Genomic DNA, 26,645 nt, shown 5'->3' with positions numbered 1-26,645 from the left:
CTGTGGGTTTTTTTGTTTTTGTTTTTCTGCAGAGAAACTGAGTGTAGCTGTTTATCCTGCTTTGGGAAGAAGATATATTTATTTGTAATCCTTTGGGTTTTCAAGTGATCTCTGGAGACATATATGGATGAGAAGATTCCCAGAAGCAACAAGTTTATTTTTCCATTTTGATGGTCTCAGAAAGTTCTCAACAACAAGCATTATAAGTAAGAGCGATTCACATGAAGCTTGCAAAATTATTTGCTATCCAGAGTGTGGTAACTGATAAGGGATTTGGGAGGTCTCTTGATCTAGTCCTTTGCAATCTCTGGGCCTCTGCATCCTAAGTAACTCTATTTCAATATATTTCAGACAGGTAAGGTGGGATTAATATAAAATATCTTTTTCTATATATATACAGTGTTTTTATCACTGGTTATGTTGCTTAACTCCAAGACACACACACATGTGCACACAAGACCCCTTTATGGCTCACAGACTGGTTGAGGTTGGAAGAGACCTCTGGAGATCATCTGGTCCAAGCCCCCTCTTCAAGCAGGGTTGCCTAGAGCCTGTTGCCCAGGACCATGTCTGGACAGCTATTGAATATCTCCAAGGAGGGAGACAGCACCACCTCTCTGGGCAACCTGTTCCAGTGCTCAGTCACCCTCACAGTAAAAAAGTGTTTCCTGTTGTTCAGAGGGAACCTCCTGTGTTTTGGTTTCTGCCTATTGCCTCTTGTCCTGGCACTGGGCACCACTGAAAAGAGCCTGGCTCTGTCTTCTTTGCACCCTCCCTTCAGGTATTTCTATACGTTGATAAGTTACCCCTCGAGCCTTCTCCAGGCTGAACAGTCCCAGCTCTCTCAGCCTTACCTCATAGTAGAGATGCTCTAGTCCCTTCATCATCCTTGTGGCCTTTTCTTGGACTCTCTCCAGTGTGTCCATGTCTCTCTTGTACTAGGGAGCCTAGAACTGGACACAGTACTCCAGGCGTGACCTCACCAGTGCTGAATAAAGGGGAAGGATCGTCCCTCCACCTGCTGGCAATACTTTGTCTGATCCAGCCCAGGATACCATTAGCCTTCTGTCACAACCTAAAGGTTTATTCAGCCTGCAGGTCTGTAGAGATTGCGACCACGGGTTCACAGGATTCCGTAATACACAAGGAGATGGACGCTTTTATCTTCTACATTTCTCTATTGCAGATTATGACAAATACTAAAAAAATCACCACTAGCAAGTAAACTACTACAGAAATCACCACAGGTGAATATATCTATAATTAATAAAGTGAATATGAATTAATATATATCAAGCTATTACAAATTACTACCAGCAATCAATAATATATTATCAATCAATAGTATGGTATCAATCAATATTGTAGTACATGCAATAACAACAACATCCAAGTAGTTATGTACTATGACCGATTACTACAACTTACCATTAGTGAAGCAAACTTATCAACAATATAACAGTAGATATGGTAGTTTACTTATATGAATATATACAGTATCGATATGAAGCAAATTAGACACCTCCTTTGCAGCAAAGGAAAATTGCTGACTCATGTTCAACTTGGTGTCCAACAGGATCCCCAGGTCCTCCTCTGCAAAGCTGCTTTCCAGTTGGGTTGCCACCAGCATATATTTGTGCATGGGTTTTTTCCTCCCCATGTGCAGGATTTTGCACTTCCCATTGTTGAACTTTAATCCTGGTCATAATATTCATTACTCATTTCTTGTATATACGAGTCAGGAGTTTCTTCATTAAAATCAGGAGTAAGATCAGCCCTTTCACTCTGTCTGGGGAACTGTCCACTGGAAATGGGAGCAGCAATTTTCCTGGAAGAACCCCCTTTGGTGATTGTTTTTCCTTGCAACTCACGTACCCGTGCCTCTAGGGTTGAGGTAGGTTTTCCATCCCACTTCCTCATGTCCTCTCTGTGGTCACACAAGTAAAACCATAGGGTGCCCCATGGTGTGTACCCTCTATATCCTCTCTCTTGAGCAGAAGAACGCTGACTCCTAATAGCTGAGACACTGGTCCGTATAGGTGGGGAGTAGGACATATCTTCTTCGAGTCACTGGACCTTCTGGGACAGTTTCTCCACAGCTGAGACAAGGGAGGAAGAGATACTTTCTTCGTATTCCCGGAGCTTACTAGCAGCTTCATTCACTGTCGGACCATCTCCGTCTCTCCAGATCAGTATTGCCAATGAGTTGGCACACGACGGTGGTGCGTTCTATACCAACTTCCGCCACATAGGTTTTGTGCGCTGGACCTCGTCTGGATCTGTGGGTGACCGCACGTCGTCCAGATCACCATAAATCACTTCCAGCACAGCTAATTCCCTCAGGTACTGGATACGTCTCTCCATGGTGGTCCATTTCCTGGGGGGATATATACAACATCTTCTTTGAAGGGTTTTCTTTCTTTTATAGCTGACAGGAGTCGCCTCCAGAGGCTGCGGGCTGGTTCCCCTTTTCCAATCGCTTTGTCAATGCCCCCTTCCCTAGAAATGGATCCCAGCTGCTTGGCTTCCTTACCCTGTAATTCCAGGCTACTGGCCCTGCTATCCCAGCATCGGAGCAGTCAGGTGACAATGTGCTCCCCTGGATGACAGCTGAAATATTTTTGCATATCTCGCAGCTCACTCAGGGATAGGGATCGGGTGGTTTCCATCTCATTTACGAGTTCTTCCTCTTCCTCTTCCTCTCCCTATGATGGCCCTGCTCTTTCATCTCCCCTTTCTAAACGAGCTGACTTTAGCTTCCAGGATTTCTTTTAATGTATAGGGGCGACTGATACTGACACGGGTTGGTTCTCTGTCTGAACCGCAGTGTTTGTAACGGAGTTGTCCGGAGCAGCTGCAGCTGCAGTGCCTGTCGCAGGGGGGGCTGGAGCAGCCGCAGTGCCTGTCGCAGGGGTAATCGGAACAGCCGCAGTGCCTGTTGCAGGGGTAGTTGGAGCAGCCGCAGTGCCTGTCGCAGGAGGGGCTGCAGTAGCTGCAGTGCCTGTCATTTTGTCACCAGATCCTTGAGGGTTCTGAATAGTGTTGAACAGGGCTCAGTAGGCATGGGCCAGACCCCAGCACATTGCAGTGATTTGTGTCTCCCTAGAATTGGCAGGGTGACGACATACTTTTTCCAAATATTCTACTAATTTTTCAGGATTCTGCACTTGTTCAGGGGTGAAGTTCCAAAACACTAGAGGTGCCCAGTAACTCAGGCATTTGCCCATGTTATCCCACACACCCTGCCACTCATAACTATCCGGCCTTGGGGCAGATCTCTGGATGATATTCTTAAATTGCTTACTAATCTTGGACAAGATCGAAATAATATTCCCAAGCAATACCAATAGAAGCATCTTAACTACCCAAGGATGTTCAAAATACTGAAAAGTTATTGTAATGAAGGAGGAAGCATTGTAGAAGAAAGTAGTGAAGGTACAATTCTGCATTTCCTCCATAAAAAACCTCTCAGAGGAAGAGGTATAATAGGGAATTGTCTCCATAAGGTGATACCTGACATACAATAATGGTTTCAGTACAGCACTTAGATACCAAAATAAACCCATGGTCACTGTTTTAATAACAAATCTCACAGGCAAAACATCACCAATTAAAGCAGAGCACAACAAACTGCAAAAACCAACACTGATCTTTAACATGTACAGCAAAAAAATGACCATGTTGCAGATCAGGTAGACCAAAGCTAGAATCAGATGGATCAATATCACGTCCCACAACTACTAACAGATCTAAATTCCTTAATACGCTCTGGTTAATCTGTTATTATCTCAAACCCTTTGTGCCCCACGTTGGGCACCAAAAAGGACTGTCGTGGTTTAGCCCCAGCCGGCAGCTAAGCACCATGCAGCCGCTCGCTCACCCTCTCCCCCCGGTGGAATGGGGGAGAGAATCGGAAGAGCAAAAGTAAGAAAACTCGTGGGTTGAGATAAGAACAGTTTAATAATTGGAACAAAATAATAGTAATAATAATAATGAGTTGTAATGAGAAGGAAAACAACAAGAGAGAGAGAGGAACAAAACCCAAGGGAGGGAAAAAAGAAAGAAAGAAAGAAAGAAATTAATAATAATAAAAAAAAAACAACCGCTCACCACCCGCCGACCGACGCCCAGCCAGTCCCTGAGCAGTGATCGCTACCCCCTGGCCAACTCCCCCAGTTTATATACTGGGCATGACATCATATGGTATGGAATAGTCCTTTGGTCAGTTTGGATCAACTATCCTGGCTGTGCCCCGTCCCATTTCTTGGGCACCTGGCAGAGCATGGGGAGCTGAAAAAAGTCCTTGACCAGTGTAAACACCGCTTAGCGACAGCCAAAACATCAGCGTGTTATCAATATTATTCTCATACTAAAATCCAAAGCACAGCACTATACCAGCTACTAGGAAGAAAATTAACTCTATCCCAGCCGAAACCAGGACAGGAGGACCCCATAATGAAGCAGGTGGATGTGCCCTGAAGGAAACTGTGACCCTGTGGAGAGCCCCCGCTGGTGCAGGCTCCTGGCAGGAACTATGACCCTGTGGGACACCCGCACTGGAGCAGTCTGTTCCTGAAGGACTGCACCCTGTGGAAAGGACCCACACTTGAGCAGCTCTTGAATAACTGCAGCCCGAGGGAAGGACCCACGTTGGAGAATTTCATGAAGGACTGTCTCCCCTGGGAGGGACTCCATGCTGGAGCAGGGGAAGAGCATGAGGAAGAAAGACTGGCAGGCAACTGACATTTCCCATCCCCCTGCGCCACTTGGGGGAAGGAGGTAGAGAAGTCAGGAGTGAATGTGAGCCTGGGAAGAAGGGACGGTTGGGAGGAAGGTGTTTTTTAGATTTGTTCTTATTTCTTATTATCCTACTCTGATTCGATTGGCAATAAATTAAATTAATTTCCCCAAGTCAAGTCTATTTTGTCCATGACAGTAATTGCTGAGTGATGTCCCTGTCCTTATCTCGACCCACGAGCCTTTCATCGTACTTTCTCTCTCCTGTCTAGTTGAGGAGGGGGAGTGATAGACCAGCTTGGTGGGCACCTGACCGCTAGCCAAGGTCAAACCACCACATCAGTGAAGAAAAATTATTACTCTCAGGTCATGAATAAACTGATGATCTGTTCAAGTCTTCTACAGGATTAGATGATCTACTACATTGAAAAGCCTCCTTTTCTTGATTGACAGCAAGGAACATAAGAGTCATTAGTTCAGATGCAGATATTTATATTTTAGGTATGCAAACCTAGCTGTGTTAATTCCACACTCAGATTTCTTTTTATATCTAATGGCTTACATATAGGCATATATGAAATATTATATTCTATTAATATTTCAAAATGCAGCTTTCACAGTACAAAAACTGTTCTAAGCTTTAAGATACAAGAATCAAAACAAAAAATAGTTGGTTGAGTAGGTCATTCATCAATGCCTTGATAAACACAGTGTTTTGTGTCAAATGCCTCTTGAGTGATCAGCAAATCAGCCATTACAGTCTGTAGTCGAGACTAATCAACTAACTAGAAATCAGGCTAATCAGCAGGGCTGTGTATAATGCCTTTGACAGTTGCGTTTAAGTTTGTTTCCAGAGCCTTTGACATCTAAATTTGAGCCCATTATCAAGGTTGGCATGCTCTTATGCGCAGCACAGAACTCCAGACCTGGGGCACAATTTATTATCTCTCTGTGAGACAAGGGGATTTGATTAATCTGTCCATATGTAGACATTTACAATGTGTATCAGCAGTGTGGGTAGGATTAGATCATCTTTTCACTGGCACCTGCTTCCATTTTAGTGTCCATGGGATAACCTTCCTTGCCATTACTTTTACTCCTGAAGTTTACAGTAAAAGTAAAGCCATATCTGCCAGTGCATTAGAGATCATAAAGTCATAAAATAATTGAGCAATGTTGTGAGAAAATAGGGTAAGAAAGCTCATGGGTTGAGATTAAGACAGGGACATTGCTTACCAGTTACCACTGTAGTGTAAAAAAGACAGGGACATTCCTTACTGGTTAGTATTGTGTGTAAAACAGACACAACTTAATTTATTGCCAATTAAAATAGGTTTGGGTAGTGATAAACAAATGTTAAAACACCTTTTCTCTCCCCTCTTCCAATCTCAATTTCACTCCTTCACTCCATACTCCTCTACCCCTCCCTGAGCAGTGCAGGGTGGGATGGGGGGAGGGCATAACATAGCGATTTCCCTCTAGTACTCCTTCCCTCTCACACTTTTCCCCAGCTCCAGTGTGGATGCTTCCCATGGGTTGTAGATCTTCAGGAAAAAAATCTGTCCTGGCATGTGTTCTCAATGGGCTGCTTTTTCCATCAGGAAAATCTACTCCAGCGTGGGCTCTTCCATGGACTGCAGTTCCTTTCAGGAAAACTGCTCTGCATGGACTCCCCACAGGCTGTAGTGGATATCTGCTCTGGCGTCACAGAGCACCTCCTCCTCCTCTTCCTTCTCTGACCTTGCTGTCTACTCTTCTGTTTCTCACTCCTTTTTTTCCCTCCTCCTCTCTCTGTCTGATGTTTCTTGCCCTTTCTTAAACATGTTTTCACAGAGGTGCCTCAGATATCACTGATGGGCTCAGCATTGGTCAGTGTTGGGTATATTTGGAGCCATCTGGACCTACCTATATCCTACATGGGGAAGCCCCTGGCCTCTTGTCACAGAGACCACACCTACACACACCCCTGCTACTAAAGTCTTGCCACCTACACCCAATATGCCCTTGTATTCCCATATCTCTCTATTTTCCCATCCTTTTTCCTCCCTAAATCAGCTTAATGTGTCCCTTTTGGTTCCCCCCAGAAACATCCCATAATAAGTCTTTTACAATGTCAAAGTGCTCTTCCCCTGCATCATATAAGAACCTTTCTATTGACTCATCTTGATGATTTTTCCACCTGGACAATGGGGCTGATTGCTGTCCTGTGATAGCATGATGAAGAGCTTTTTTAGGTTATTTGTACTCCCCTCCCACCACTGTCATTCTTTCTCTGTGCTCCTCTATATGTGTGGAGAGAAGCTTTTTATCACATAACCTATCATTCTTAACTAACTATAAGTTACTATGAAATCTTCAGGTCAGTTTTAAAGGAAAGAGAAATTTTGTTATTTCATCTGATTTTAAATATCCAGATGAAAAATGTCAACATCTAACAATGTATGATCCCAGAATGGGTAATGGAGAAATAGGTAAAATTCTATACCACTATTCTTTTCATCACAGGAACAGTTCTACAGTGTCAGAAGAAGGATGAGTCTAGTCCTCTATCTATTCTCAAACAGTGACCAGAAAAAATTGCCCATAGAAACAAAGACTGGGCAAGCATATATATGTCATGTCATCTGAGTATACTATCTGGCTACTTTTTGATTTTTCTGAACCTGATTTTTGTTGTCTGCTATGTAATCCTCAACAGACTATTCTTCCAAATATTTATTCAATCTTCCTTTGAACTAATGTGAACTTTTTGCATCTACAATGTTGTTTGGAAAGGAGTTGTGCAGCTCCAGCTATCCTTCTGTCATGGTTTAAGACCAAATGACAGTGTAGGTCTAAATGGATTTGGATACCAGAACAGTTTCATCACTGATACATGCAATTTTACGAATGACCCAACTTACCTGTTTTTGGCAAGAGATGACAGAGAGAGAGAGAGAGAAGCCAAGTGGGTTAGCACAGTGGGTTTTTTATGCAGCCTCCCCATTGTGTGGGAGAAAGAAAATGCAGTCCTGGGGAGACGTTGGGCAAGATAGTGTGGTAGGTCCTGCCATGCTGTATATTATGTTGGTACAAAGACATGGGATTTTCCTGGAGACATGGTTGTGGATCCCAGTGGTTCTTCCCCTGTGAAGTCTATCAGGTACTCCTGGATAACCCAGACATTCCTAAGTGTCCTTAGTAATAGGACTGGGTAAGGAATACCACATTGGTGATGTGTCCATTCAAATTGCACTGGTGGTCTCTGGTATGCTGTCACCATTATTGGCTTTCACAACCTGTTTTTCCCAGCCATTTCTGAAGAGTTTTGCATTCCTTTTTGATTAACATCTTGTTTGAATAGTTTGGCTATGTATTTTCTTGAGCACACTAAGCTATTTTACCGTTTGGGAGAGGTGGTTAATCATATTTTGTCTAATTGTACTAAGGCAAAATTCAGTTATACTTCACCTGCTAATGCTGTCAGTTATGCTAACTAGATCTAACTCATTCTAACTGATAAACTTTTGTAAAAAGACTGCTTTACTTCACTTGTTTTGAACCTGGTTCCAGATAGCTTCATTTAATTAACTTTGCTCTCTTTGAAAGGTCATGGAAATGAGGGGAAGTCTGCAAAGCCACCAAAATGCAAATATTGCATCCATCTTCAAAACGGGCAAGAAAGAACTACAGGTTGGTCCATCAAACTTTAGATTTTGTTTGAAATCCTGTTGTCATTTTTTAATGGAAAATAGTGTTTACAGGAGAGAAAGAATCACACAAGAGTAAAAAGCTTTGAAAGACATTCCCCAGAATTCTTAAACAATGCCACCTCAGTTTTTCTTTGGTAGAAAAAACACTTTGTATTAAAAAAAAAAAAATCAGTTGGGGAACAATTGCAATTGATCATTTACTTACTAATTATTCTCAAAGCTTTGACATTTAGATTGTTTCAAGTGAAAAGTAAAAGTGTTTGGTATAATCTTTCCATCTCTCACTGTTTTTTCATATAAGCAGAGAATTGGTCCAGCAAAGAATGTCTTGTTTTGGTTTGTGTTGGGTTTTTTTTAAATGAAATTTCATGTTGCTGAGAGCTTTGACTACCTGTGCTGTACAGGTAGATTTCTTGAACTTGAATAAATTCCTGCACCTTCAATGTTTAGATGTGTAAACTGAAGGAGATTTTTTTAAAAAAGAAAAAAATGCATCTCAGAATGTATCTTTTTATTCAAAATAAAACTGCAGAATTCCCCAACAATTCAGCAAATATAATTCCTACCTAGTTTTGTCTTCCTAATATATTTTAGAGAAAGAACACTTGTTATTCTGTACAAAACATGACAAGTATAGTTTCTGTTATGGTCTTTATTCCCCTGATCTCATTTCAGACTCTGTTTCTACTACCTACAATTATACATATAAATTAACATCTGGAGATAATTATTGGAGATAATTAGAGATAATAAGCTTCCTCTCCCCTTTCATTTCTTTAACTGGCAGAGGACTTTATTAGCTCGGGCCTTTTTGTACAAGGGAGCTTTCCCTGAAAAACACAGAGTCCTTTAAAGGGCAACCTTTCAGGTAGGTTAGAAAAAATACATCTGATCCACTGCTCATTACAAAAGCTTAAAGGCCACATGCATACCCGGAAATCCTGAATTGGTAAGTCTTAATGCTTTCTTATAGTAACAGATAAATAAATCAGGAAATCATATATCCATTACGGTGTAAATTATTGGGCTGAATGCTTAAAAAACCAATTCTTCTTGATTATCCCATCCCATCCCATACATTTTCATGTAAACTGTCAGATGTATAATGAGGGAATATACCTGCAAGTCAAGAATAATAGCAAAACACATCAACTCTTTCCATTAAATTTTCCATCTTAATAAAAAAGCACTTTTTTCTTGCCTTGCCATTCCTTGCCTTGATTTTGATGTTCTGTAAGTGTGCCTTGTAAATACAAAGACACCCAGTGTGTTTTGCAAATCCAAAAATACCCTCTGATGTGTATCACATCAGTGTCTATTCTTTTTGACAAATGACTTTTCTAATTGGAAGATGTACAGTTCTTTTTATTAAGTTCATTAAGAAGACATGAGTAGTAGAGACAGGATAGAAGGAGCACTGTAGGGGCTGAATGTGGGGGCAGATGCCTGATGATCTCTTGTGCCATTTTAACTCTTCACTGAGCTTTAGACAGTCACTGCTATTCTCTATAGAGAATATTTTTTTGCTCAGAATCTCCTTTGCATCTTAGAACTTGCTCAGGACTTGTTCTGTAGAAAGGGATTTTTTTTTTCTTTTGGATGGACAAAAGGTATCAAAAAGGTATCCTGCTTGCCATTTCCTGAAAGTCTTCTGTTTTCATATTTCGAGAAAGAAACTGCCAAAGCTTTGTTCCTTGTCTCCAGTCACATTTGTCGTCCCTTAACTAGGGACGACAAATGTGGACCACACATGTTCAGGACCACACAAGTAAGTAGATTGGAATGAGGTATATTTATGTGTTCATTATTTGCTCTCGTTTCCCTTAAAGCAGTAAGAATAAACCTCACCTACTCCATCTTAAATCATTTATGGTACAGACAACTACTTCAAGGTCAGTCAAGGATCACTAAAATGTCCATTAGGAGAAATAGGAATTTCTAGAGTGCAAATATGTGATGTGTTTTGGAAGGAGATATGTCTAAAGACAAATTATACTCTAGGCTACCAAGGCTTAATTAATGCCTTAAGCAGATATCCATTGCTTATAAAAGGATTCTATAGCAAAACAGTCAATAGAATAGAAACATGCAATATCTACTTTAAGTTATTGAAGTTAAACCATTGACTAGATAGATGTCTAAATCAGAGCTAAGTGCAAATTGAAAATGAGAAAGAATTATTCTTCTCTCTCAGAGAGGTGTTTAACACAAGTTAGATGAACCACCCACGGGAGGAGCCAGTGTTTAGATTCACTAAAAATTTCTTGCTTAAAGATAAACTCCTAAAATCTACAGTTAAGAGAGTTGTAATCTCTATAGCAGTCTCTTCTGATAAACCTCACCACTATCACTGAAAAATACAGGGGTGGATAACTTCCTAATAGGAAATTAAGAAAGTCCAACATTTTCAAAACTGTGTTCAATTAGTATTACATCTATGTTTAGCCTTTTTTTTCTATATACTACCTGAACTTTTGTGGTCCTGTTTTCAGCAATGTGAGTGTCTGTGTTCTTCCATTCTCCATCCTACAGGAAAATAGTGTGCATTACAGTTGTCTTCTGGAGCTTTTTTTGCTAAGTTTTGTGTTGTTTTTCCAGTGTTGCTATTGAAAGCAAACTAACAAGTCATTGGAAACAGACCTGTGTCCCTCTCACTTTCTTTCTTTCTTGTAAGTAATGTTGGTTCTACTTTATAAAAAATTTCCACAGGAAACAGTTTACTAAGTGCCCTAATTCTTCACACAAACTTGCTTTGTTGGAACTCTTACATTTGCTTTTTCTTCTGCTTTGACACTTGCAGGGATAGCTGTGGGCACCCAATGTGGAATGAAGAACCAAACTGCTATCAATGAGTTCATTCTTCTGGGATTTTCCTATAGGCTGCAGGTCCAGTTCTTACTTTACCTGGTCTTTCTGGTCACCTACATGGTAACAATCACTGAGAATGCAATCATCATCTTTGTGGTGAAAAGGAACCATCACCTCCAAAAGCCCATGTATTATTTCCTGGGGAACTTGTCCTTCCTGGAGATTTGGTACGTCTCAGTAACATTGCCTAGGCTTTTGTTTGGGTTCTGGTCACAGAGCATCACCATCTCATTCTCCAGCTGCATGACCCAGTTATACTTCTTTATCTCCCTTATGTGTACTGAATGTGTCCTCTTGGCTGTAATGGCCTATGACCGCTATTTGGCTGTCTGCCATCCCCTGCGCTACCCAGCCATCATGACACACAAGTTGTGCTTTCAGCTGTCAATTCTCTCATGGGCAGGAGGCTTTTCCATTTCCTTGGTCAAGGTGTCTTTTATTTCACGCCTCACATTTTGTGGTCCACAAGTCATAAACCACTTCTTCTGTGACATATCTCCAGTCCTGAACCTTTCCTGCACTGACATGTCCCTTGCAGAGACTGTGGACTTTGTATTAGCCTTGGTGATCCTGCTGATACCTCTCTTGATCATTGTTTTCTCTTACTGCTGTATCTTGTCAACTATCTTGTGTATGCCTTCAGCCCAAGGACGGAGAAAAGCCTTTTCCACTTGTACCTCCCATTTCACTGTAGTCATTATCTTTTTCTCAGCCACTCTCTTCATGTATGCCAGGCCCAGGAGGATCCATCCATTCAACCTCAACAAAATAGTGTCTGTCTTTTATGCTGTATTCACTCCAGCACTGAACCCTCTAATCTATTGCCTGAGGAACAAGGAGGTGAAAGAGATTCTGAGAAAGGTCATAGGTACAAGCTGTTCTGCACACTGATAAGTTGCACACCTAGGCTAAGGATACAGAGGAACATGGACAGTAGTGAGAAGTTTCCTTCTTGAAATGTAGTTGAGTAAGTGCACTACAGCTTGTTCATTGCTGACTCAATCATCACTGTCTTGCTGCACTGAAGTCTGGCAAGGAAGAAATTGTGTCATTGTTTCTATGTGGAAGTGTCTCCTTCCCATTCATGAGGGTGCTTTGATGACTGAACTACACCTGGCTGTAATTTATTCTGCTACAATAGCAATATAATTAGTCATACTAGAGCCTCGCTGATGGATAATTTCCTTTTGAAAATCCTAAAACCTAGATTTATAATTTTCAAACCCATGTAGGAATGTTGGATATCATTGAGAAACAGTTGGCCAAATCCCTAGAGACACAGTTAAAGAGAGCTAAAACACCTGTCAAAAAATAGGCTGACTTCCTTATTCTATCACAATCTTACTGTATGCAGAAAATGTTATTCTTGCTGTATCTATACTATTTTTATAGCCATACCTTTACATGACTTCATGTTTGGCATATGGTAGTGTGTAGTAAACCTGACTTGAAAACCATTGTACACTGAGGAATTAGTGATCCACGTGATGTTTAACCTGAGTAGGCCCAGGCATATGCTTTGCTGCATGTACAGCTTGGCCTTCAGGCCTTTGTTGTGCTGTGCTGTGCCATTGGCTGGAGGATAAGCTTTGCTTAAGTTAAATTTAACAGTATAGCCTGCAATCAGCTCCCACTTGGTACCTGTGATTGCTCCACTTGTGTGCCTTTCTCTTTACATAAAAGCGTAGCAAGAACTTCTTATGTGAACATCCTTTCTGTTTGACAGTAGGAATGCTGGATAGAATTATTCTCTTTTAAGGGAACAATTGTTCCCTGTAATGGCTTGAGTGACCAAAAGTGGATAACATTTCCACAGACAGATCTGCACAGCATACTGTTCCCTGATCCATCTGATGCTGCACAGCTCAGGGTTCCCAGCATCTGAAAGGATGTAGGATTATCTGTAACAACCTGTTTTTCATTATAGTGTTAGCTCCCATAAGTGGCATTTCAAGTGATATTTTACAGAGTGTGAGTGCCTTTCTTACTGGTATTGTAATGAACCAGCACCTTCAGGTGCAAAACACAGGTGGCAAAAGTATGATAAACAGAAATTGGCAACTCCAGAAGTTGAAGTTAATAATTTTTTATAGGAACTTAGTTTTCTGGATTCAATAATTTTCTGGATACATTTACCTCTCCCTGTTACACTGTAGTTCACAACACTGAATGACAGGAAAATCTACTGTAGTCAGACTGACTCACAACTGTTTAAAGATGCAGTTCCTGAAAGCACATCCATACATACATTATCGCACATTAGGGCAAACAGATCTCATATATAATACTGTGTTATCACAATATGAAAGGGATCAGGTGCCATTTGATTTACACTAGGATATTCTAGTCCTCCATTTGTCACACCAAAAGAGTGTAAGTCTCCCATAGATATTGTGTTCTATCTTCCAGGCCTCTGAGACACACTAGAATATTTCAAATGATATGGAAAATACATGTTTAAACACATGAAAAATGTTATGAGAGTAAGATTCAGATGTCTTAAATTTAAGTGTCTAAAATGCAGAGTCAATATACAGATGCACAATTTGATTGCCTAGAAATCAGTGTCTAGGGACAGTTGAGATGCTCAAGCTACAGAAGGTTCTGGATATTTCTTAAGTGTTGAGTCATATATGTTGGCATGTGTAATGGTTTCAAATACTATAGGATATACTAGAGAACACTAGCTGCTGATCTCTACCTATTGAGCCCTAAATATCTAAACTGCCATTTGGCAGATGATGGGGATCCAATCAGTGCAATCAGTGAAGTACAGTGAAATCCAGTGACCAGTAAACAGGGGTGTTCCTCAGGGCTCAATTCTAGGGCCAGTTCTGTTCAATATATTTATCAATGATCTAGTTCAGGAGTTGAATGCACCATTAGCAAATTTCCTGACGATACTAAACTGGGAGGTGCTGTTGACTCGCTCAAGGGACAAGAGGCCTTGCAGGGGGATCTAGATAGATTGGAGCATTGGGTACTCATCAATGGCATGAAATTTAATAAGTCCAAGTGCTGGATTCTGCACCTGGGATGGAGTAATGCTGGGCACAAGTATAAAATGGGAGAGGAGTGGCTGGAGAGCAGCCCTGCAGAAAGGCATCTGGGGCGCTGGTTGACAGCAGTCTCAATATGAGTCAGCAGTGTGCCCTGGCAGCCAAGAGGGCAAACTGCATACTGGGGTGCATCAAACACAGTACAACCAGCCTGTAAAACAGTTGATTAACCTGCTGTTTTTAGCATTTGTGTGGCCTCGCCTTGAATACCGTGTGCAGTTCTGGGCCCAACAATTTAAGAAGGATGTGAAGGTCCTTGAATGTGTCCCGAGGAGAGCAAAAAAGCTGGTGAAAAGACTGGAAAGCATGTCCTGTAAGGACCGACTGAGAACTTTGGGTTTGTCTACTTTGGAGAAAAGGAGGCTGAGGGGTGACCTCATTGCTCTCTACAGATTCCTGAGGAGGGGATGTGGAGAGGGAGGTGCTGATCTCTTCTCCTCCGTGTCCAGTGACCAGACGTGTGGGTTCATGTGGGAATGGTTAAAAGCCGTGTCAGGGGAGGTTCAGACTTGACATTAGGAAACATTTATTTACAGAGAGAGTGGTCAAACACTGGAACAGGCTGCCTAGAGAGGTGGTCGATGCCCCAAGCCTGTCAGTGTTTAAGAGGCATTTGGACAATGCCCTTAATAATATGCTTTAACTTTTGGTCAGCCCTGAAATGGTCAGGCAATTGGACTAGATGATCATTGTAGGTCCCTTCCAACTGAACTATTCTATTCTATTCTATTCTATTCTATTCTATTCTATTCTATTCTATTCTATTCTATTCTAGATGGCCATATGTCATTACCTACTTTAGTGTAAGTCCAATTGCTCTGTAGGCACTGAGTATATCTCTAGGGTGTTATTCAGTTGTCTAAAGAGAAGATTCTAGCACAATTTTAGATGATCCAAGATTATCCCATGATCTCCAGCTGCCACTCAAGGAAAATGTGATTTTTCCATAAGTCCTATGTCATGTTTGACAGTGCTGTGAAGAAGTCCTGGAAACTTTAGGGGTTCTTGAATAGCACTAAACATTTGATAACTGAACTTAATCCTCACATTATACCTGGGAACATATATGTAAGACAACTAAACTTAGATCCTAAAAACTGAGCTGAACTATTCCCATATATGTGATTATATGTGAGAAGTTTAACTCTAGCAATGTCTGCAGAAATTCAATTTTGCCAATCTCTCCATGGCCACTGGGTCAATTGTTGCAAAATTATTCACATTTACAAGATTTTGGGCAAATCTCTTTTAGACCAGTGTGATCCTGTACCCTGCATCCTTATGTGGTGCTGTACCTGTGTATTGGGTTTACATGGTAGCAGGGGAAGTGCAGGGGTTGATTCTGTGAGAATTTGCCAGAAGCTGTCCCCATGCTGGACAGAGCCAATTCCAGCCGACTCCAAGACAGACCCGTGGCGAAGACCATAGTGACAGAGTTGGTCCGTCTGTAGCCCATGGAGGTCCATGGTGGAGTAGATAGCCACGCTGTGGCCTGTGGAGGACCCCACACCAGAGAAGGTGGATGTGCCCTGAAGAAAGCTGTGATCCCATGGAGAGTCTACACTGCAGGGTCTTTACCAAAGGCTGCAGGGGAATTTCTGCTCTGGTGCCTGAAGCACCTCCTCCCTCTCCTTCCTCACTGATCTTGGTGTCTGCAGAGTTGTTTCTCTCACATATTCTCACTCCTCTCTCTCAGCTGCTGTTGTGCAGCAGTTTTTACCCTTTCTTAAACATATCATCACAGAGACGCTACCACCGTCCCTGATTGGCTCAGCTTTGGACAGCAATGGGTCTTGAAGCTGACTGGAACTGGCTCTGTCTGACATGGGGACAGCTTCTGGCATCTTCTCAGAGAAGCCACCCTGCAGCTCCCCCCATCACCCTCACACAGGTTCCATCCAACCACAACCATTCTGTGATGCTTGTCTTGAGGGGACAGAAGATTTTTCTATGGATAGATAATGTTCTAATATTTGGGACTAGAGAAGATTGACCTTGCTTGTAGAAATAAGTTTACATTTCCCAGCATGTGATTCAATATACTTGACATTACTGTGAGAGACTGAAAGAGTTAATGTCTCAAACATTGTGGAGAGATGAGGCGCAATTTGCGTGGTGACGGCAAGTCGGCTAGCATGGGATGGGGAGAGCTCTTCGGAGGAGAAACTAAAAGAGGTATTGTCTTGTGAGACACTGAAAGAGGTACTGTCTCAAACACTGTAGTGAGATAAGGTGCAGCAAGTCGGCTAGCACGGGATGAGAAGAGCGCGTCGGAGGATGCACAGTTACCATCTATGGCCAGAGGTCACACAGAGTTTTATCTAAGGAATGGGCCTACAACCACCCGAAACTTGGAATGAAACTCCTCACAACCACCCCCATCCCCCAGCGCCTGTGAACTTTTGAGGACCAGAACAACATAAGTCCTCCAGGGATGTGACCTGAGGCAGGGATTAGAGTATAAAGAGACACCTTCCCCAGGGAACAGGGCGCGCCCATCACTGGAGGATTGCCACGTCTGTCACCGTCATCGTGGGATCCAAGGGTGGTGTTACCTTTCCTTTTCTTTATCCTCCTCTCTTCTCTTTTCCTTTTCTCACTTCTCTTTTCCTCTACTCTTCCACTATATATATATCTGGGCATATGAGTTTTGAATGAATTGTGACGGGTTGCCCAGAAAATAGCTCCATTGCCAAATTGCCTCTGTTCGTTCGCTGAGCTTGCTAGTTCGTTAAGTTTGTAGTTTGCTAGTTAATAAAGTTGCTAGTCTGACTGTTCCTGCCGAGCAGAGATCGGCCTTTGTTGGTACACAAATCCCTGGGGAATCAAAACGATTCATCTATCTCGCAACCCTCCGAGTGGGATGAGACAATTACCATTAGAAAAGTTATTTTTCCAATTCTAATCTAAAATACAATCTGAATGCTATAGAATGGTCTTCTAGAAAGGTGATTCATCTCCATTAGCTATAAAAGGAGAAAAGTTTTGTTGTAGGCAGTTAGGTTAAAAATGTCCACATTTGGATAGCTTAATTCCACCATATCAGTCTGTGCATTTACTGAAGTGTTGGCTCTGGCAATGCTGTGTCATAAGAACTGAATTTTTATTTCACCAAACATGATCTGCAGACTATTTTATTATTAATCAAGCCTAAAATCACTGGCCAACATTTTAGGTTTTGGAGCATTGCTGAGATAGGATGGATAGATTTAACTGTGTTTCTCCCTTGTCCTGTTTGAACTAAAATGTTTATGTGGAAAAGTGCCCCTTGGCTGAGAAATGAAGAAATTCTTCTGTTTAATTTATTCCATTTTTTCTCTCTCTCCCTAAAGACAAAGTATCTCAAGAAAGCGTTGCTACTTCTGACAGATACGCTTCACACCTAGCCATACTTTGGTTCAGGCTGACCAAGAGGCAACAGGCCTCACATCCTTGAGGTGAAGTTGTGAGCTGGAAAGCCCCTGGCTCACGTACAAGGGAGTGAAGGTGTCTTGACAAATATTTCAAAAGGTAGTTTTGAAACCCAAAAGTACAAGATAACCAAAGTACAGAACAAGATATCATAGCTAAAACGAAGACATCTATCTTGTTTATACTATTGACTAGCAGCCAACTACTTCGCCCTATAAATATTACAATCAGGATGGGCCTAATTTGAGCTGTCTCTGAATGGCAGCTGGACTGCACAGCAGGTGACTCTCCCCTTGAGCAGAGTCGCCTCTCAAGGTTAGAGATTTCTTACCTGAGACAAAGAGATCCTTCCTTACCCAAGGTGGAGAGACCCCTTACCCATGACAGATCCTTGGTAAGTGACTGATAGCATGCTGAATTAATACTATGAAACATTACTACTCCATGCAGCTACTCAGCTATTATAAACATTGTATGGATAATTCCATTAGACATAAACAATTGACTAAGTCTGAGACTAAGATTGGATCCACTGAACCTAGGCTCCAAAAAGGAGTTTAGAAAGCAAGGGGGTTCACTCTGAACCTCATGACTCAACGGGAGGGTCCTCATTAGTCTTTGTGCCTCCAGTCTCTGTACAATGAATTTTAACTCAATTTTCCTTTGTATGTTTCTTCCATGCAGTCATTAATAAGGTGAACCTTGCAGTGTGAAACCACTGTTAAAACTTTGTTAAATTCCATCGAACCTATTGATGTCTGTCAAATTATTATTTTACCTCAGTAAAACATATTGTTTCTCTCTTTTGAGTGAGGTGCATTCCAGTCTTTTTCAATACTACTAAAATAAGCAAGGTAACCAGATTCTTAAATAAGGAGAAGCTGTTCCAAAAGTTGATGAAAATTAAGATCTTTTTAGCATGAAATGGAAGGAGGAACTTATTGGTTTGTTGCTTTATGTCTCAGCTTCTACAAATGCTGCAAGTGATAATCACCAGTATTTGTAAAGTGCTTTTAGACTATTTGAAAGGAATTGCTGTACAATTATTGCATCTTATTATTACAAGACATTGTACAAGACAGACACTTATGCAAAGGAAAGCAATGGCGCCTTCACAAGAGAAAACCAGCCAGGAGCTAAGCGTGATAGCAAGTATGGCAAGTGGTGACCTCACCGAAAAGAGCACAGTACGCAGATAAGATGTCAGACTAGGTCCATTGATAATTGGGTCTTAATTGTAAACTGGGAACAGACTGACCCGTTTACAGAACCAATGTGAGGAAAAAGAATCTGCTATCTCTCCAGCCATCTGGCCCTCCAGAGAGACATTCCTAAACTGTTCTGTAATTGAATAATGGAGTAAATATGCACATGGAAAGGGAGAAGGTCTTGCCACTCCCAACCACACCTTAAGCAGACTAAAGGTAAGAAGTCAAATTAGCTCTAGGGTTAATTGTGCATGTTTCTCCATGGATGTGAAATGACCTTCTCTGCTAGGTGGTGTGGAGACGGATGGTACGTCAGCACTGACATTTGTCTTCCCTAGATTTAGACAACCTCAATTCTCATGTCTCCATGGAAGCTAGTTGTGTTGCTGTGGAGAGAAAAATGCATAATCCAAGCATGTTTTGTATGACCACATGTATGTATCTATCTAATCACTGTTAGCAGTGTTGACAAAGCAACTCAGCAACTCTAAGAATCTATTCCTATAGATTCTATCCTATAGATAGCTAGATAGCTGTGGAGGTGGACTCTTCTCCTGACTGATATGTGACTGGGCAGAAAAGACTCCAGAAGTGCCCTATCAGGGTGGTGAGCAGACTATTGCTTAATTAGTAGCTTCTTTCATCCTATCTATTGTCTGTGTTAGCCAATACATAATTACTTCATACTTTGAGAAATCTCCTGTTTGCTCCAAATCTAGCAGTTTTTCCCTGAAAACTTTTCTGTCCTTCTTCAGTTGAGGTTTCACAATCAGGTAGAAACCCCTTATCTTCAAATCCTGTAAGTTAAATGATACTGTTCTGTCACTGTACAGCAATTGCCAGCTTTTCTTCCACTCAGAGGAGAAACCATTTTGGGATTCTTCCAAGGCAATGTTTTAATGCATGGTCCCCACCATTGCAGCTTAGAATTTCAGCCTCTGATTTGCTGTGGGATGTGAAGCATTATACATGCTTAGTCCAGGGTGGTCTCAGCATGTCTCTCTGGTGACAGAGAAGGTCAGGTCTGTAAGGACTTTGGCAAACAGGCTGTCAGAAAGGCAGTTGCAAAGGAGGGTCTTCAAGGTCAATTGTGAAGTAACGCTACAGGGAACAAAGAATTTTGGTGAGCCTTCAAAGGAGGAGGATTTACCATCTGCTGTCACTGCGGTGGGTTGGCAGTATGCAGGATACATGTGAAGAGAGTCAGGGGGACAGGACAGATAGGAGGACTTTTCCATTCTCAGATCTTTCCATGTGTGAGCATCTGCATGGATTTTGTGGTATCTGTTGTGCTCAACACCCTACTAAGTCATACATGAGTTTGCCATTTCCATGTTTGTCATGAGAAACAGGCTGCAGCTGTGAATCTCTGAGTCCTGTAATGTAGGAGAGAAGACTTGACTCTATGCACAGGGACCTACATTCAAACATGACACAGGTCCCCTTACCCTGCTCCCAGAAAGGTGAAGAAACATCAAATTTAAAAAAAAAAAAAAAAAGGAAAAAGAAAAAAAAAAAGCTAACCAAGCCACTGTCAAATGCTTAGAGCGAAAATGCCTAGAAATGTTCCTAATCTCTCCATTGTGGGGCATCTATAGCCTTTCTTCTTCACCCTCACAAAAGAGATTACATACCTCACAGGATCCCAAAACAGCAGGACTATCCTCTTTCTTTCTACTCAGTGTTCTCTCCAGACCAACATTGCAATTACAATCACCAAAGTTTCCTCAAGAACACCTTTATGTCCTTGTTCATTAGTATGTAGGTGATGGGGTTCAAGACAGGTGTGATAACTGTGTAGAGAAGTGAGATTGCTTTGTCCACTGGGTAGGAGAAAAAAGGCCTGGTATAGATGTAGATACAAGGTCCAAAGATGAGTGTGATCACAGTGACGTGGGAGACACAGGTAGAAAAACCTTTGCAACGCTCTTGACTGGAATGACTTGTCAGTTTGGCTAAAAGGATGGAATAGGAGATGATTAATACAATAAAGCAAAGAAGGGTTACTAGGCCATTATTGGATACCATCAACAGCTCCATTGTGATGGTGTCTCTGGAGGCCAATCTGACTACTTGACATCACAGTAGAAGTTGTCCAGCTCTTTAGGACCACAGAAAGGGAGCTGAACAATGACAGCCACTTGGACAATAGAGTGAAGGAAGCCCCCTATGCAACATGTTACTAGCAGCCCTACACACGCCATCTGATTCCTCAGAATCATGTAACAAAATGTATGGAAGATAGCCACATAATGGTCGTAGGCTATGACAGTAAGGAAGAAGATTTTGATTCCTCCAGTGAAGTGGAAAAAGAAAATTTGAACTATGCAGCCCACAAAAGAGATTGCCTGTGGTGGGGGAAGGAGGAAGCCAGTCAAAACCTTGGGGGCAGTTATAGAGGAGTAACAACAATCCAGGAAGGAAAGATTTTGCAGCAAAATGTACATGGGTTGTGAATTCTGGGCTCACAGATAAGCAGCACTATGATGAGGAGGTTTCCCACCAGTGTTGCTCCATAAATGGCAATGAAGGTGATGAAGTGGAAGGACTGGAGAGCTGCAGATCTAGTGAGGCCAAGGAGTAGGAATTTGTTCACTGTGGTGTTGCTTTCACCATCCATGGACTGAATTCAACTCTGGGGCCTAAGGATGATAACAAGATGTAGGTGAAAATGAATACCTCCCAAGAGCTTTGCTCATTGCTTAGTCATGGACAGATCTTTGAGCTTCCCTTAAAATCTGTCTAAAATGATAGCTTAACCTAGCTTTATAACGCTCTTACTGAGGCAACTCCTGCAGGAAAAAAAAATCAATCCCAAGCCCTATAGCTCTAAGTCTACCCAGGACATGGTGATTACATTGTATTACCTGATAATTTCTTGTTGGAATGAAGAAACAAGTTGCAGGCCCATTATTCTGATTACCCAAGGTTCGTGATACTTGAGTCCATCTGAAATATAACCTTGGCTCTTTTCCACTCATGTCCCAAGAACCCAATTCAGGTATTAGTCAAGATACGACTTTCAAAGGTCTTTATAATCTACCATCTGCCCTTGTTTCATCATTACAGAGCTTCTGCTCAGGAAATTTCTGTTGAAGAATCAAAACTAACTTCCTCACCACATGGGACAAAATCCTTGTAATCCAAAGAGTCAGATTTTCCCTTATAACCCGTGTTTATGCTAATGCCCAGCACTTGGGAGGAAAAGGTTTACTAAATCTAGTTTGCTCTGCTGTTGATTTGGTTCTCTACCAGTAAAAAAGGAACAAACAGACAGTCTACCCACCCTACTACACATGGTACTTTTCACCATGCACTGCTATATTCATCCCAGCCATCCACCCATCCATGCATCAATCCCCATTTCCATCTGCTCTCTTCATGCATGTGTTTCCATATATTATTTTCCCCTTATTCCCTCTCTTGCTTACCTTATCTTTCCTACCATTCTATACATATCTTATAATCATTAGGTTCTGTTCCTTACATGCTTTATTTCCATCTATCTGTCCATTAACTTGTTCATCTCCTCCATCCAGTCATCCATCCCTCTACAGATCTCTTCTACCCACTATCATAAGTCCTTAGACATTCTTTGTGTTTCTCCCTCCATCCCTCCATCTACATACACATCTTTTCTGTTAATTTAAAAAAAATTCCCTCCATCTATTTCCTTGTCCCCATCCTAAGATCTGCATCAGTCTAGCTATCCCATTTACTTCTTCTCTACCTCTCCATCCATATTCCTTTGCATCCTTCTCTAGCCATCCTCCACATGCACTCGTTTATATACCTACAGATACATCCATTGTTCTCTATACAAAACTGTATATATGTACACACATATATGCATACATAGTTCTCTACACATAACCCTGCCCTTTCAACCATCTGCCCATCCTCATCTATTCCACTTCCATCTGTTCATCTGGTGTACATTCTTTCTTAGTGTTAATTTCCTAAATGTTCATTTTGCCTCCTTGTTTTCTGAAGGAATTTTGAATCCCTGAACAGTGTTCAACTCTTAAATACACTCTAGAGCAATTTCAACAGCAACCATCTTCATTGGAAGTCCTCTTGATTTACAGTGGCTATACTGCTGGTGTCTCCTGTCCACCTGCTGTTGGTCCTCCAATGCTCAAGAGAAACTTGGTCCTGGATTTGGCCCAAGCAATTTTGTTATCTCAGTCATATTCAGGCAAACTGTACTGAAGGATACCCAAAGGGGCAACATCTCATCATACAGTTCTCGGGTAAGAGCAGCAACCAGCACCACCTTCTACAACAGTGTTTTGTAGCAATCTGCAAGCCAGGGTAAAGTTTAAATCATCTTGCCTTAGATATTGCTGGCATTTTTTGCACTCAAAGCTTAAGTCATGAAGGGAATAATTACAGAGTTAGCTTGTGCTGTTGGAAATTACTTCTTCCAAAGGCCTTCTAGGTAAATGTTTGCATTTCACCCTAGCTTTGGGAGGAGAGCAAAATATGAGAGAACCAGTAATAGAGGCTAGGAGGGGCTTTGAATCTATCACCATAAAAAAGGAAAAAAAAAATCACATTCTAAATGTCTCAAGTGAGTCCTGGTATTCCCACATTTCCAGAAAATTCTGTCCTTTTCATTTTTCTCTTCCTTAGAAGAAACAGACCCAGATCTTTCAACCTGTGTTGTCGGTATTAAGCAATGAACTGACTAGCTGAGCATCAGCCTTTCTGAAAAGGAAACAGACATGATAGACAAAGTTTAATATGCACAGTGTTCAGTCAACTCAAATGTAAAACCCAGATATATCTCAGCCACAAGATCTGATTATATCTGAGATCTGATTATACCCCCTAGTATTTAGATAGTTGTGCTTCATGAATTCTAAGAATGTAATAAACTAATTTTTATTATGCATAGCATTGCCACTTGGTATTTCAGATTTTACGTAAATCTAAGCACCTCACTAATGAGGTACTTAACAGAAAACATAATGTAAATATTTGGCTAAAAATTCAAAGAGGAAGGAAGTTGTGCGCATTACTTGAACATGACATAATGAACCATACCTACAACTGTGTTGCTGTACAATTAACTTTTTTTTACACCTCAGATATTTGCACTCATTTATTTACAAAATTCTTCCAGAGCTACTTATGCATTTGTGTGGCTCATTAAACTGTTAGTCACTCCAAAGATGTCATACAACTGCTAATAGATATTTATACACATACAGTTGAGTTACTTTGTGCATGCTCTCACTTACTGCATTGGAAATATGTAGTCCTTACAAAGCAAGGCAATGCCATTCAACATTTGTCTGTAAGAAATAAGGATTTTTGCAGCTTTTCCAAAGACATTGCTAATATTTTAATGATTTTGTAGATGTTGGGTCCATGTTCTATCAAAATAACTCTGCACTAATATTCTGGACCATTGATAGACCTACGAATCTCTCTTGAAAACTGTTCCATATACAAAAGACCTATAATTCTATACTTTATGATTGCATTTCCCTTCTATTTCCCTCTCCGCAGAAAGTACTGCACCAACAAACGCTTCATGGCACTGAGGATCTCCCTGTTCCTCAGGGTGTAGATCATGGGGTTCTTGAGGGGAAAAACCATGGTGTGGAACACAGCCACCATCTTGTCCAGGGGCAAGCTGCAGAAAGGCCAGCAATAGATGTATATAGCTGGTCCAAACATAACAAAGGCAATAATGATGTGGGTGGTGCAGGTAGATACTGCTTTGCTCTTCCCTCTGGAGATGCCTGTTTTCAGATGGATTAGTAGGACAGCATAGGAAATCAGCAGAAGAATGAAACATATAAAGATGACTAGGCCACTGTTGACAAACATGGTAAACCTCCAGTATGTTAGTGTTGGTACATGCTAAATTAATCACTTGTGTAACATCACAAAAGAAGCTGTCCAGTTCGTTGGGGCCACAGAAGGGAAGATGAACAAGTGCAACCTGGATGATCGAATGTGTGAATCCTCCTGCCCATGCTGTCCCCACCAAGACCCAATAGAGCATTTTCCTCATTAAGGTTGCATAATGAAGAGTCAAAGGCCATAGCTATGAGCAGGAAAATCTCAGCTCCACCCAGGAAGTGGAGGAAGAAAAGCTGTGCTATATAGCTTCTAGTAGAGATGGTCTTCTGTTGTCAGAAGAAATCAGCCAGCATCTTAGGTGGAGTAAGAACAGTAACAGATATCCAGGAAAGCCAGAATGGCTAGGAAAAAGTACATCTGGGAGTCCAGCTGTGGATCTCCCCTGACTATGAGGATGATGAGGATGTTTACTGGAAGGACAATGACATAGAAAAGGAGGAAGAGGAAAAAGAGGAAGAGTTGTACTTCATGTGTCTGAGACAATCCCAGCAGCACAATTTCTGTTACTTCTGTCTTGTTTTCTGTTTCCATCACATTTCTGGACATTCCTAAAATAGAATAAATATAAATGAGATATATCTATCACACTGGACATCTACAATGCAGGATTGATTCTTCCTAGACATTTAAAATACAATGCCGAGCAATTCATAAATGGCTCCTTTCAAAATCAATATGTGGGTTCTTACTTATCTCATAGAAAGTCAGACATCTGAAACAGTTTAGCAGTGCTTTTCCCTAGAAATGTCTGATGCATCCCAAACTCCCATTTCAATCTTTATTACAGTAAATAAGATAATAGCATGCACAGTATACTCCATATATCCACAGATTAATGGACAGATTATTTAATCTTGTATTCAGAGAAATAATTCAGGTTAGGAATTTATCCATCTTAATTTCAAATATTTTTAAGATGACTTTCTGATTCTAATGTAGTAATCTATAGGACAGATAAAATAAATGGAAACGGAAATGGGGATTACCCAGCTAATTTAGACATTTCTCTTTGGAGGAAAATAATGACTCTTTGCAATTATTTATTTTGCAATGATGACAATGAAGTGACCATAAAGGAAATATAGACCAATTAGTTTAAATGCTTGACTCCTTTGCACTCACAAAGGAATCTAGCATCACTTGAACTTTCTTAATGTATCTTGCCTAGTTTCCAGTTATGACTGAAGAAAATCACAAGTCTTCTCTGGACTTGCTTCTTATCTGCCCACCCAATACAAAGCCTTGGTTAGCCTACAGCATTTCAAATGGAACTAAATGCATAGACAAATTAACTGAAATGAGCTCAAGTCTGCATTGTGATACATATGTGTAAAACCTCAAGCTGAATCCCACCCCTACAATTACAGAAATAAATTTCACACGCTTCATACTCAGTTTGATGTTGTCATCCTTCTTTAGGATTGTTTTGCCTTACTTTAATTGATTGACTATTTTTCTCCAAATATGTAGTTGGGTTTCCCCTTACCACTGCTGTGAAGAAGGTTAGATTGCATGTTCTATAGATTCTCCAAGCCTGTATGTAATGCCAGTTTTCAGATGGAACTGAGAATGGACGTGCAAGTAACGAATTAGGCATCTCATCTAATTTTATTGATTTGCACTTTGAATAGGAATTTCTGAATTAAATGGGGTGAATCCCCTACTATTCCGGACACTCTTACAAAGCCAAACCAAATGATTCATTGCTTATTATGTCTTTTAAAAGTAATTCCATTTTATAAAAATGATATTTTTTTGAACATATATTAATATTGATTAACTTATTCCTTTAA

At 41.1% G+C, this 26,645-nt stretch overlaps 3 protein-coding genes across 3 annotated transcripts; 1 reads left to right on the top strand and 2 right to left on the bottom strand.

Moving 5' to 3' along the window:
• The first annotated feature begins 11,203 nt into the window (after window positions 1-11,203).
• Window positions 11,204-12,188, top strand: LOC140662433 (olfactory receptor 6B1-like). Its single transcript, XM_072885874.1, has one exon. It carries the CDS (start codon window positions 11,256-11,258, stop codon window positions 12,186-12,188), a length of 933 nt encoding a protein of 310 aa, XP_072741975.1. The 5' UTR covers window positions 11,204-11,255.
• An 8,500-nt stretch (window positions 12,189-20,688) lies between these two features.
• LOC140662487 (olfactory receptor 4D5-like) lies at window positions 20,689-21,595 on the bottom strand. Its single transcript, XM_072885993.1, is given in 3 exon segments — window positions 20,689-21,053; window positions 21,056-21,424; window positions 21,427-21,595. Coding segments are annotated over 3 exon segments (903 nt in total).
• Window positions 21,596-24,474: 2,879 nt separating this feature from the next.
• Window positions 24,475-25,398, bottom strand: LOC140662657 (olfactory receptor 4N5-like). The gene is given in 4 exon segments (XM_072886224.1): window positions 24,475-24,819; window positions 24,821-25,022; window positions 25,024-25,167; window positions 25,169-25,398. Coding segments are annotated over 4 exon segments (921 nt in total).
• Between the last annotated feature and the right edge of the window lie 1,247 nt (window positions 25,399-26,645).

Source organism: Ciconia boyciana, chromosome 22 (assembly GCF_034638445.1).
Source record: "Ciconia boyciana chromosome 22, ASM3463844v1, whole genome shotgun sequence".
NCBI lineage: Eukaryota > Metazoa > Chordata > Aves > Ciconiiformes > Ciconiidae > Ciconia > Ciconia boyciana.
This window is presented reverse-complemented; position numbering and strand designations above follow the sequence as displayed.

Bases quoted from the DNA above. Each gene is read 5' to 3' on its own strand.
- LOC140662433 (XM_072885874.1), top strand. From the start codon at position 11,256: ATGAAGAACCAAACTGCTATCAATGAGTTCATTCTTCTGGGATTTTCC.